Raw genomic sequence first — 13,612 nt, forward strand, 5'->3', positions numbered from 1 at the left:
AGAGATTGATATAAAATAATTTAAAATAAAAATTATTTCCAAATTCTTAATGGGTAGATAGAACCACACAATGTTATTTTGTGATCATTTGTGTTCCACATAAATTGTTAAACGTGTTGATATTTTTGACTGTGTAAATTAAGATTTATAATTATTTAATAGTTTCGAAACAAACTCAACTTGTTTAATTGTATATTGTATAATTATGAGATTAATTGTTGATGGTTAAAATTTAAAAATATTTATTTTATTAAAGATTAATTAACTATAGGTTTAGATTTAACCTAGATATTTATTGTTTAGCCTAATAGTATGATTTCTACATTATTATTTTCGATGATATTGAGGTTAGATATTTAAAATTGGTTGAAATAATCTGCGAGAGGTTTGATCCAACAACATGAAACTTTTTAATTTTTGAAAGAATTTTTTTAATGTATTTATCCAAAAATTGAGACTAAGTAATGAAGCTTTGTGATAAATAGGGTCTTAGAAGCATGCACTAAACTTTCCCTATAAATATGCAAAAATAGTAGTATGTCATATTGTAATAAACTATTTAAACCATGAATTGTTTTAATATAATTTATATGATGGTTATAGATTTATTTTTTATATTGGATAGCTAGTACTGTTGGGTGACTTGGGTCTATATACATTAGATGTATCAATTTTAATTAAGAAGGAAGTGATGTTCTTATTCATGTTGCTAATAATGATGTAATGGGGTGGTTAGTTTAATTTGTCATGTGGTGAGTGTATTTAGTTAAGAAGATTTTTTACCAATTTTTATTAAGAAGGATCAATTGGTGTTTTAGGTGAAAATGAGAATTATCAATTCACATAATATTTGTAAAGACAACTATGCAATATAACTCTTGATCAAACGTGACATTGAAGTATTAGATTCAGTGATTTAAAATCGATTATTAAGTAGTAGTAAAAAATAAATTCTACTTTGCAATACATATTTATATGTAACAATACAAGATATAAAGTGGATAAATTGTCCATATAACTTCAATTTGTTCAGTTTATTTATTATTTTTTTATTTGATTCAAACCAACACTCTATTTTTTTCAAAAAGTTTAATCCCGTAAAAAAAATCAATTCGAATTGGCTTGGATTGGACTCTGAGGGCGCTCGGGTTAACCATGTTGATTAACCTTTGATAAACACAAAATTACAGATGAAACCCTTGATAAACACTTTTGCTAGTCCGCATTGTTTTATCAACGTCATAAACTTGTATTTCCTCCTTTTTATTTTTTGACAAGAACTTGTGAGAAAATACAAGTTTATCTTCATTATAAACAAAAATCGTTAATCTAGTAGCATTTTCGTAAATAAATTAACAAACCATCCTAGTCAGCATGATATTTTCGTAAATAAGTCAACATTTGTGGGACCCATAATTTAATAAAAGTTGTTGACTTATTTATGAAAATGTCATGCTTCTATTGATTTATTTACGAAAATGACACTAAATAAACGATTTTTGTTTATATCAATTGGGTTCCTCCTCAAAAACTTTCACCCATAACTCCAATAGCTAGCTACATACAAAAAAAGACGAGCGAGTGAAGTTTCTGGGTGATTGTCGTGTAAGGTGGTATTGTACCATTGCTAGTTGTAGTTCCATTGCTACCAGTAGTTTACCATCTTTCCTTCTTCGCGCTACTACTTTGGAATAATCCTTTCGTCGTTCATCTTCATTCTTGATCTGGTAATTTCTTCAACCATTACTTTGTCAATTTCAAGTTTTAGACTTTTATTCTTCTGGAATATGACAACTTTTCTTTGATTTGCATTATTTCTTCATATTCTTAGTTTTCTTTATGTATAAAATGATTGCTTAATTTGTATTTCACCCAGTTCAATTTGATTCTATTAGAATTGTAAAATTTCCCTTTTTCAATTGAAACCCAGATCAAACTGATAAAGTTTTTATTTTTGTTAGATTGAAACAGAATTTGGTTCGATTGAGTTCTTCATCTGCCCTAATCGATTGCTGTCAGCTAGATAATCATATATTTGGTACTGTTTTCTGGGGAGAGATCGAATATGGACAAATTTAAGAGTATGTTGGGGGTGAAGCCAAACCCTCAGCAATTGCTTAGAGATTGGCAAAGGCGTCTTCGTCAAGAGGGTCGAAATATTGAGCGCCAAATTCGAGGCATGTCGTCGCATTAATTTTGATGATTATGAGTAGATTATTTGATTTGTAATTGGGTTTTTGTTGGAATTATTTAGATATTGAAAGGGAGGAGAAGAGTGTACAAAAGGCAATTAGAGATGCTGCCAAGAGAAATGACATGGGTTCTGCAAAGGTATTGTCATCAATGCCATTGAATTTCAGTGATCTAATTTATGAGAATTTAGGGTTTGTGTATGAATGTGGGATGCTACTTGCTAGAAGTTTAATTATGTTTAGTGCCTTCAAAATTCCTCTCTGTTGGATGTTTTTCGAGAATTGGGAGTTATACCTGTCTTTTGTGTATAATGTATCAGGCACTTGCTAAGGAAATTGTGAGGTCAAGAAAAACTGTCAATCGTCTTCATGAAAATAAAGCTCAACTAAATTCAATATCAATGCATCTTGGAGAAAGTGTTGGTATGATAATGCTTCATGTAATACTTAAATTAGTTTATATGACATCTTACATCGTTCCTTTTGCAATGTGTTTAAAATTTAGTCGGGGTGGTTGATATGCTTGTCAATAACTGAGCAACCAATTTCTGCATATTTCTGTTTTCTGCTGTTTCGCTTTAGATTCATGGTCCTAAAGTTCTTATAACATTTTTTTCACAATGTATTAATATCCCCATGGAGAAGGGACGGGTTTGTTACTTTCATCTTATGTCGACATAATTCTTTCACTTGCATTGCTGTCTGTCATTCTTCATTCATAAGATGAATCTGCTTTGTGGTATCATTGTTGATTTCTCCTTTCTCTTCTATCTTTCCTTAGAAATAGAAAATAGGCTTTGTCATATGCTTTCATTCCGCAAGTATTTGTCATCCTAACTTCCCAACTTCTTTAATTTTTGGAAAATTTGTGTGAAAGGGACATACATGTTCACTATTTTGTTTGGAAGGACCTTATATGTTTAAAGTGGTCTAAAAGGACCTTATAAGTTTATTTTGTTGTTTGGTGGGAGCTTGAGGTCGGAATCCGGCGATAATTGACTTTTTTTTCCGACTTGACCTCGCACGTGACCTTAAAAAATGACCCCCTTTTCTTTTTTTCACGATTTTCCTCCAATTCCTCATTCTCTCTCGTCTAATTCCCAAATGACACAAATCAAAATAAGGAAATTTGTGGGAAATCATGGAAAAAAAGAAAAGGGGGTCATTTTTTTATGGTCACACGAGGGACAACATCAAAGAAAGAAGTCATTTATTGCCGGATTTCGACTTCAAAGTCCACCCAAACAACAAAATAAATTTATAAGGTCCTTTTAGACCACTTTAAACATATGAGGTCCTTTCAGACAAAATATTGAACATATATGTCCCTTCTAAACAAAGTTTCCTTAATTTTTACATTTCACTAATTTTGAACCTTTATTAATATGAATCACAGATGAATCGACTTGAAACAGAAGCTGGAAATTTTATATAAGCTGTAGTACACATTATGAACGGTGGCCTTTTTTTTTTTTTTTTTGGTTTATCTTCTACAATGGTTAGTTAGAATATACGACAAATAGAAGTGCACAGTCCAAACTGGCTACTGTTTTCCATTACAACGTCATTACTTAGTACTTATTAATTACTTCTATGGCTCTTCTGCCTACAATTTATCTGCAGCATATGTTCTATGTTGCATCACTTTGTGCCCAACATTCTGTTTCGTTATTAACTCACCTTGAATCTTGTACTTGCAGCTGTTGCGCGTACAGTTGGTCATTTGCAAAAGAGTGCTGAGGTGATGAAACTTGTTAATAACCTCATGAAAGCTCCACAAGTTGCTGTTACTATGCTAGAGTTCAGCAAAGAGATGACCAAGGTATATTATTTAAAAAATAATTCTAAACGATCAGTTTTCAGGCATCTAGCAATTCTTCGTTTCATCTTTACGTTGTCACTTCAACTTATACCCAGTGTAATACATTATGGCGTGCTTTTTGTCTTATTGTTTATGTGAACAAGGTATCATAAGAAATTAGGAATATGATCTGTTAAGCAATCCTCAGCTGATGCAGCCATAAACTTGTGACATTTTGGGGTGCATGTGCATAGCTTGCCCCCGCTGTGTGATGAGTGATATATGCTGTTTTAATTTTTAATTCGTGCCTTTTCTTTCATGTTTTAAGGCTGGGGTAATTGAGGAGTTTGTCAACGAGGCTGTTGATGATGCGCTAGATTCTGAAGACATAGAAGAGGAAACAGAGGAAGAGGTTGACAAGATCCTGACAGAGTTGGCCAGTGAGACTGCTGCACAGCTTCCTGTTGCAGCGAGGAAAGAAAAGATCAAGGCACCTGCACAGAGCACGAGCATACAGGTAAGCGTGAAATTTCCTTCACCTGACTACCTGAGTTAGGTTTTTGGTTTGCTGTGGCTGAAAATTTGGTTGCTTGTCTTTGTAGGATGAGGAACCAATTGCTGAAGGTTTAGACGACGAGGAAGAAATGGAGGCGATAAGGGCACGTTTAGCCAAAGTTAGATCATAAGATACAAATCTTGCCAAGAACAGGTACTCTAGGCAAGCTTGGAGTCATGTAGAATGATAAGGTTGCAAGGACACATTAGTCTTGTATAACCTTCATATCCTGTAATATTATTTCAGATTACTTGATCATGGAACCTGATTTTCCTCTCCAGCCCCTCACTAACATACATATACATAATGAATGATACATGAGTTAATAGGCTCTTGAGATCGGTTCCATAACATGTCTGTGTTACCAAACTTTGTTGTAAATAATAATTTTAACTCAGCTTTTGCATAATGGATTCTGTCTAATGGATTTGTGGTTGTGTAATGAGCTCTGAAATCTTCCCTATTCTCAGTTCTAATGTAAAGGGCCTTCACCTTGTGTAAGGCATAATGACTACTCCCATGCCACTAAACTCTAATTTTTAATATTCCATATTTGGTTGAACTTGTGATGTTCAGTTACTTCCTTATTTAAATACAAAATACTGATAATTGCCTCACACCAATGCAGTGACTAAGAATTCCTGAACGCCTGTGTTATATTACACGATGGCTAAAATTGAAAGGTGTGATTTTCACTTATCACACATGTTGCAAATATTCCGCAACATTTTTTTAGTTCCTTGGAACATGGACGCCTAACAAGTCCTTTTGTCAAACAATTCTGGTAACTGGCTGCTTTTCTTATAGATCAAACAATCACCAAAACTCCTATCAGAGGTTGAGACATGTTTGAAAGTTTTCTGGCGAAAATTACAAACTAGTAATTCATGAAGAGAAAATACAAGTTTATAAATGATCTTTATTCCAGAGCAAGAATACTGAAACCTTAAAAGAAAACAAATGAACAGAACTAGAACAACAAGCTGCCCCAATTCACTGAGATTATGATATATTACACACATGTTATCAGATCAAATGGGGCTTTTATTTAATGAGGAACATTATTCCAAGAATGTAGCTTCCACAACCCTTGTCACCATCAACATTCCAAGCACTGCTATCAACATTCAAAGATTGTGGGACTTATTACTATCTGATCTTAAATTGCAATCCCCAGACGATGAGCCATAAGTTATTGCAAACCAGCGCCCTCATGAAATCCAAAGCCTGGGAGAAAGCAAAGTTAGCAAACAACACATAGCAGTTAGCAGGGAGATGGCGCATATATTTTTCCCAGCTAACTTCTTTGGTATTATCAGAATTTAATAGAACTGTAACTCTGATCCTCAGTTGACACCTAGCGAAAACATGAATGTACACGATACATCAGATCAAAAACAAAATAAAATTTACTCCTAATAAAGACCTGATTCAAAAGTTTTGCTGTCCAAAAATTGCTAGGATAAATCCTGATATCGTGGGGCGTCTAGGGGGAGACTATAAGCTATTTTCAGCCTCGCAAAGCTGGAGCTATATTCCTTTAGCTTAGCTCAGGGAGCAAAAGAAGATAGAGGGAAGCTGAAGCAAAATAGCAGAAAAAAAGAAAGTAACAAGGGACTCATTCAACTATGAAAAGGCATTCTGTAACATGAAATGTTCTTTCATTACCTTTTGTAGTGGATCAAAATGGCATCTAACTCAGGGCATGAACCTATAAGAACAATTTTTTTCTTGAAAATCTGGCTGAGCAATAAATCTTGTTATAAAGTTCTGAAGAGGTTTGAGAGAGAGAGAGAGAGGGAGAGGGGGGAGCAAAAAGCATCCATTAGATCCTGAATATTCATGCCTTTTAGATGAAAGCTTATCCTGGCCAGGTGGCACAAGCCTATTTCAAAGGGCAAAGGCAAAACTCACCTGTGTAACATCATCCTCCCAGTCGAAGGCAAAAATTGGGAGAAGGCTTTCAACTGTCTTAGCAGATAGTTAGCCTAAAGAGGCTAAAGGTATAAGTTACACTAGGGATCCAGACTATAGAAGGTAATTGCATGCTGATTCCAGTGACAATAATCCATGAATTTCATGACTTTATGCGCCCATGAAACAATTGAAACCCACTGAGTGATCTCAAAATAGATTTACTACGAAAAGGTTTCCCCAGGTAGGTTGCCTTAGGTTCTAAATCAGTGATCAATCAGAACGCTCAAATCCTAAGCTAAATTATGGCTAGATAGCAACAAAAATTAAAGGAGGGTGCGAGGGTCCACAGAATGCTAATTAGAGTAGTCATAGTTGCCTCCAAGACTAAATATTAAGGAGCATAATGTGGACCACACTAAGAAGGTATACTAAACTTTGAGTTCTAATGCCATGAATAATCTTGAAATATAATGTGGGGAAACATCCTTTACATATGGTCTGTGGAGTCCATGTAAACAACTCCCTGCGATAAAATTGTGCCAATCTATGATGAGGAAGACCATAACATCAAAGTAGAAAAAGATACTTTGTATAAAATTTCACAAGTGTCCAAAAGGAAATTTAACCACATAAGCACTCTATAATCTTCTCACACTGCTCAATAATTTCCTTTGTGTGGAAACATATGTAACATTCTGATTCTCCTAGTTTCCTTCAAGTCTAACAAACCAAAAGGAAATTCCCCAATAACGTAAAAATTAAGTGAGGCACAGATCTTCTACTGACAATCTTTATAGTTTACAACGACGAGTTCTGTAGCAAGACTATGTGCTAATACCACAACAACATACTCTGACAACAGCTCATGCAATGATCATTTCTTCTTTGTTTGGTATCAGTTAAATTTTAAGTAAATCATGCAAACCTATAGTGCTTACCAAAATTGGATTTCCAAAAATGTATCAAGGCTCCGATTTGATTAGATCTTCAACAGTTTTTTTATAGTTGGAAATTAAATCCCTGGCATGAAAAGAAAGATGTGTTAGAGAGCAGCACAAAACTGACAATACAGTGCAGGAGAATTCCAAACATCATACCTCCTTTGATTGAGCAATCGCTCGCTTTCTTCCAGCTTGCGCTTTTGCCCTTCCACTGTCTGCAGGTTATTAATGACCGGGCCAAATCTAAGAACTTTAAGTGAATAAAAAACAATAGGACCTTATCCACAATAAAGTAGAACCAAATAGAGACAACCAACCAAAACAATCAGGAAAACATTGCACTCGATAAAGTTGCAAAACATGGATAAATTTACCATGGCTTTCGAATTGATTGTCCCTGCAATAGAGTTCAATAGTTGTTGGCACTTCTCAAAGCGGCTGTTCAGCTCCCCAATCTACACCCATAAGAAACACAATAAGATAAAAATACCCCACTAGTTGGCTTAATTCATCCCAAATTGTAGAAAATAAGTAACAAAACTCAAATGGAAAGAGGAGGAGAGACCAAATTATCAGCATGCTGATCCCGAGTCCCATTCTCAACTGCATCAGCTAGATTTTCCACCAGCTACAACATCAATTCACCACAATCATAAATATGAAAGAACTGATAATGTTAGGGGTTTTTTTTTTTTTTTAAGAAAATAAAATCTCACATTTAAGAGGTGGAAATGAGAAGCAAGCGACTGATGCTGCTGCGGCTGCTGTGGTTGTAACTGCAGTTGCTGTTGCTGTGACTGTTGTGGTGATTGTTTCACAAGTTGTTGTTGTGGTTGCAGCTGTTGTGATTGCTGTTGAAATTGTGATGGTTGCTGAAATTGTTGTTGTTGTTGTTGTTGTGGCGATTGATGTACATATTGCTGTTGAAACCTCTGTGTTTGTATTTGTGGCTGCTGCTGCTGCTGTTGTTTAGGGGACTGTTGCACAAATTGTTGCTGCTGCTGTTGGGGCGAAGGAGGAACATACTGTTGCTGCTGCTGTTGGGGCGAAGGAGGAACATATTGTTGCTGCTGCTGTTGGGGCGAAGGAGGAACATATTGTTGCTGCTGCTGTTGTGGCGAAGGATGGACAAATTGCTGCTGTTGTTGTTGAGGCGAAGGATGAACAAATTGTTGCTGCGGTGAAGGATGTACATACTGTTGCTGTTGTTGTGGTTGCTGTTGTTGTTGTTGAGGTTGCTGTTGTAGTGGTTGCTGCTGTTGTTGTGGCGAGGGATGAACAAATTGCTGTTGCAATTGTTGTTGTTGAACAAACTGTTGTTGCTGTTGTTGGGGAGATTGCTGAATGTATTGTTGGTGTTGTGGTGACTGAAACTGTTGTTGTTGATGATGAAGGCCGAACTGTTGCTGTTGTTGTTGCTGAAGATGAAACTGCTGTTGGTGCTGGGGCTGAGACGAGAGAAAGAGAGGATCTTGAGTGGACACTGTAGATAAGTTGTTATGCGTAATGTTGGGGATCATACTCCAGCTTCCTCCTCCATATTGATGATGATCCATGATCTTTTCCTATACCACAGATCCACACAAATAGAAAATGAGATGGCATTCGCTACAAAAATGATAATGTATAGCAAAACAGAACGAAGCCATTACACCAATTATATGAAGATTAGTACCACTTCTTAAAATACCCTTACTATAATTTACAGGAATTATCTCCAACCATAGCTAAAAGCAAATTCTAAAACTCTTTTGATCATATCATGTCTATTGAATCGCGCTACATCAAACAATCCTTAATGATCACCCAATTATCTAAGGCTCATAATTCACAAATCTAAACTAAGAAGACTTTTCCACAATCCTTCTATCCACGACTCCACTCCTCTGACCAACCTCTTTCTTACCATCTTAAGAAGGAATGTTTTCCTAACACGGGCGAATATTCCTAGCAGCGTTCTATTCAATGCATTCCAAAAATGACTAAACAACTTTCATTGGTACTTCAAGGTTCCAAAATCATTCTAATGTACACTATCAACATATTTATCCAATGTTACCGCCACAAATAAGTAGACGGCTTCACGACTACACTGATTAAGCTATCTAGATCAAGTAATCCATGAATTGAATGTCACTAACTATTGCTGCATTAAATTGTTCTAATTTCTAAGCTCCAATTCTCATAAGAATGCTTCCAACAAAAATGCAATATCATATGAACTTTTAAACCCAATAATTAAACAACAATAGTTCATCAATTTACTCACAACTAATCAAAATCAAGATCATTAAAATCTCAAATCATGCAGATGTAAAACTAGCAAGTTCATTATTAACAAAAAAAATTACAAAAATCTGAACAAACGTAAATTATTTAATTATGATTATCAGTTTCTTCGGTAGATATAATTGAAAGCTCTAAATCTCTACTTAAGGTCAAAATCAGTAATTAAGAGCAAAATACATAATTCAAAAGATAAAGGTCGATCCAAATTACCCACAAATTTTATGCCCAAAAACAGAAATTAACGAGAATTTACCAGAAAGAAATGAATACCTGCAAACTTAGTTTGAAGCAAAAATTGAATAAATTTGGCTGGAAATCGGAGGATGAAGAGTTTGAAAAAGGGAAGGAGAAGAGAGGAGCTTTTTTACTCGTCTTTGCCTCTGTTCTTTACTTTGCTTAGTATTAAGTACTCCTGGAGTATGGTACTCCTATTATGCTATACACGTTACACAAAGTTTTATATGCGGCTGGCCGCACTGTGCGGCCAGCCACATTTTTTTATATTTTCTCTCTCTCTCCTCTACCTTCCTCCATTTTCTCTTCCTAACTTTCTCTCTCTAACCATCAATTGCTAAGCTAGGTCTTACGCCGCCGTCAGGTTCGTCGTCTCCGTCCAGATCTTCTCGAAGTTCCAAGCCAGATCGTCGTCACCGTCTTCGTTTCGTCGTCGTCGAAGCTCCTCGAAACTCCAAACCAACCCAAACATTCGTCGTCGTCTTCATATTTGCCGGTGAAATCAGCCAAAGACCTCCACCTCCGTCGTTGTCCTGTTAATTGATTGCTGGTGGAGTCGAGCAATTGCAAAATCTTAGTTAATTGCTCTTATCTACTGTAAATTCATTCATTCTACTGTATTTCGTTTTGTTGAAGAATTTTGATGCTCATTCTTCCAGAATTTTCATTTTTTCGCTGCTTTTCGTATTAGATGTTTGAATTTGAGTCCTAGAGGAAAGTGGCGTGTTAGGGGCTCGATGTATTTGGCGATGGCGTAGGGGCTCGATCCTCCCTTTTCATTCAGACCAACGATTGCTTCCTTTATCATCTGCAACATTTCTTATATTTATGCAAATTTTATTTAAATTGATACATGAAAGTTTCGTTATTTTGGTTTGATTTGGATGAAATTGTGGTCCCTGTGTTTGTTGTTGTGGATGTTTACTTCAAGGGTTACTAGGTCGGGGTTACTTAAGCAGTTAATAAGGGTTACTAGGTCGATTAGGGGTTACTTGGGGTTACAAGGTCGGTTAAGGGTTACTTGGGGTTACTAGGTTAGGGGTTACTAAATCGGTTAGGGGTTACTTGGGGTTACTAGGTTAGGGGTTATTTGGGGTTACTAGGTTAGGGGTTACTAGGTCGGGAGTTACTTGGGGTTACCAGGTCAATCAGGGGTTACTTGGTTAGGGGTTACTTTGTCTGGGGAGTTACTAGAGGGGTTACTTAAATGGGGTTACTTGAGGGGTTACTAGAAGGGTTACTGATATGGCACCTTGCCGTACCGTGCGGCCAGCCGCACCAGAAACGCGCTGTACACGTTATTATGTTAAAGCCATGAATTATTTTGGATTGAACCTTATATTATTTTGCTAAACTATTATGTAATTTGCTTAAACATTGTATTAGTAAATATTATATTAGCCTTTTTTTTTATTAAAACATTAAATTGTGTTATTTTGATTTAAATCATATGACGATCTTTTTAAGTATGAGGATATTTTGCTTAAACTTGGTGTTATTTTTTTTTTTTTTAAATATAACTTATTTTTTTATATTAATTAAACATTGTATTTTTTGCCAAAAACTTGTTATTTTGTTTAAACTTATTTTAGAGGAAGTAGCTAAATAAAAATAGAGAATAAAATCGAAAGAGATAAATATGGCCTGGTGAACATAGCATGTAATGTTATGTAACAAAAAGTTTTCAATCAAATAACATAGAGTTATATTATACTGAATAGCATAATATACTAAATAAAGTAGCATTCGTATACAATGATCAAATTTATGTAATAACATTATTGTATAGTAAAACAACATCAAATACATCACTGAATAACATAATACAAATTTTAAAATAACATGAAACAACAAAAACTATGTATTTCATGAGTACAAAAGAATGTACATACGGAATAACATATAATTAATTTTAAAATAACATACATACAAATCAAAATAATAAGAAGTTTACATCGAAATAACATAAAATCTACACAACCTGGAGTGCCTTGTGCATGGTACTCCAGGAGTATAAAAGAAATTGGGTGCTTTGAGCTTAAACCTTAAACGACTGCGTTTTTTGATTCGTTGGTTTAGATTTTACCCTTTTTTTTTTAAAAAAAAAAAAAAAAAAAAAACAAATACGATTATTGAGAATTGTAAAAGTTTTGTGTAGAACGAACTCACGTGAGTCCGGTTATACAAACAGAAAAAAAATTGAGGAAAAAAAATCTCAATGGTCAGAAATTAGAAAATAATAATCAGGTATTAGATTATAATGGTCAGAAATTAGATTATTATAGTCAAAAATTAGATTATAAATATCAGATACTATATTATAATTGTCAGAAAATAAATTAAATATATCAGAAAATAGATTATAATGGTTAGATATTAAACCCATCATTTCTTCCTCTCTTTTGCTCTCCTCAACAACCCACCATCTCTCTCCTTTTTTTTCTGCAACTCATATTTTCTCTCTCCTCCATGAAAATGGTGAGACCACAATTTGCACCACCAACAACGCCGGCCTTCTCGATTTTTCGATGGTTCTCTGGTGGACCACAACCGTAGTCTTTCGCTGGTACTCGTCGCGGGTTCGAAAGCCCTCCTCCTCGGCAATTACCCCCTGTTTGGTTCTTCACATTTGGCTTTACAACTACCTTCCTTCCTCTATTAATCCAACAATCCCACTTCAGAAAAATACATAAACAACAGGAAAAAAAAAACAATTAATTTAGGGTAGTATAAATAAGTGAGAAATTCTTACATGACGAAATCGACCTGCAACATCAGTCTCGCCCTTTTCAACCATCAAAAAGTGAATGCCCTCTTTGAAGGGATTGTGACAGAAAAGAAAACTTCTTCATGCGCAGCTAAGCCCCGGTTGAGGCTTGGGTGGAGATGGCAGGACTACCCATTGTAATTCTTGAGTTTATTTACTTAACAATTAATTGTTTTCCTGTAACTAAATAAGCAAATTTTAGCAACAATTTAGTCAATTAATTAATAATATTATTGTCAGGTATTAGCATATTACTGTCATGTATTAGAATATTATTGTCATATATTAAAATATTAGTGTCATGTATTAGAATATTACTGTCATGTATTAGAATATTATTGTCAGATATTAAAATATTAGTGTCATGTATAAGAATATTATTGTCAGGTATTAGAATATTACTGTCACGTATTAGAATATTATTGTCAGATATTAAAATATTAGTGTCATGTGTAAGAATATTATTGTCAGGTATTAGAATATTACTGTCATGTATTTGGTGTTGCGGGCCTCACAATCGGGTTTAGTTAGCCCGCGCCTTTTTTTTGGAGTTTTGTTATTGAGCCTGGTCTCACGTGAGTCCGGTCTCACACGAAACCTTTTGTTGAGAATTACTGTATTAATTAAACTGTGATTTTTTATCGTTGTACAAAAAAAACAAAGAAATTTTGCTGTGTGAATCCATAGAATCATAATTGTAACAGTTGCCAATTCATGTAGTAGTATATTTTTTTTATAATGGTGTGTTGGACAAAGTCATAAGGAGTAGTATTTAACTAAATTTTAATTTACTTTTTGATGTTGAGAGAGTCATCAAAGATTGTGATGTAAACGATATACTGTATGAGTTTAATTACGAGTACATCTTAAGACTTACAAACTTACCTACTTCGCTCCATATTAGCATATAATTAT

The 13,612-nt window shown here is 34.7% G+C and overlaps 2 protein-coding genes across 3 annotated transcripts; one reads left to right on the forward strand and one right to left on the reverse strand.

The window, feature by feature from the left end:
- The first annotated feature begins 1,545 nt into the window (after positions 1-1,545).
- Positions 1,546-5,111, forward strand: LOC145617620 (vacuolar protein sorting-associated protein 24 homolog 1-like). The gene is made up of 7 exons (XM_081672340.1): positions 1,546-1,727; positions 1,962-2,177; positions 2,255-2,331; positions 2,513-2,615; positions 3,893-4,014; positions 4,322-4,510; positions 4,596-5,111. The coding sequence occupies exons 2-7, from the start codon at positions 2,066-2,068 to the stop codon at positions 4,677-4,679; spliced, it is 687 nt and encodes a 228-aa protein (XP_081528466.1). The 5' UTR covers positions 1,546-1,727; positions 1,962-2,065; the 3' UTR covers positions 4,680-5,111.
- A 328-nt stretch (positions 5,112-5,439) lies between these two features.
- Positions 5,440-10,696, reverse strand: LOC145618454 (uncharacterized). Of its 2 annotated transcripts, none has more exons than XM_081673224.1 (7): positions 9,967-10,696; positions 8,124-8,972; positions 7,973-8,035; positions 7,782-7,862; positions 7,564-7,622; positions 7,405-7,486; positions 5,440-5,776 (listed from the first exon to the last, which is right to left on the reverse strand). In XM_081673224.1, exons 2-6 carry the CDS (start codon positions 8,961-8,963, stop codon positions 7,429-7,431), a joined length of 1,101 nt encoding a protein of 366 aa, XP_081529350.1. In that variant the 5' UTR covers positions 8,964-8,972; positions 9,967-10,696; the 3' UTR covers positions 5,440-5,776; positions 7,405-7,428. The 2 variants fall into 2 exon arrangements, with proteins under 2 accessions (XP_081529350.1, XP_081529351.1); XM_081673225.1 differs by having other exon boundaries at positions 9,950-10,696.
- Positions 10,697-13,612: the final 2,916 nt, after the last annotated feature.

Source organism: Chenopodium album, chromosome 26, assembly GCF_948465745.1.
Source record: "Chenopodium album chromosome 26, dcCheAlbu1.1, whole genome shotgun sequence".
Lineage (NCBI taxonomy): Eukaryota > Viridiplantae > Streptophyta > Magnoliopsida > Caryophyllales > Amaranthaceae > Chenopodium > Chenopodium album.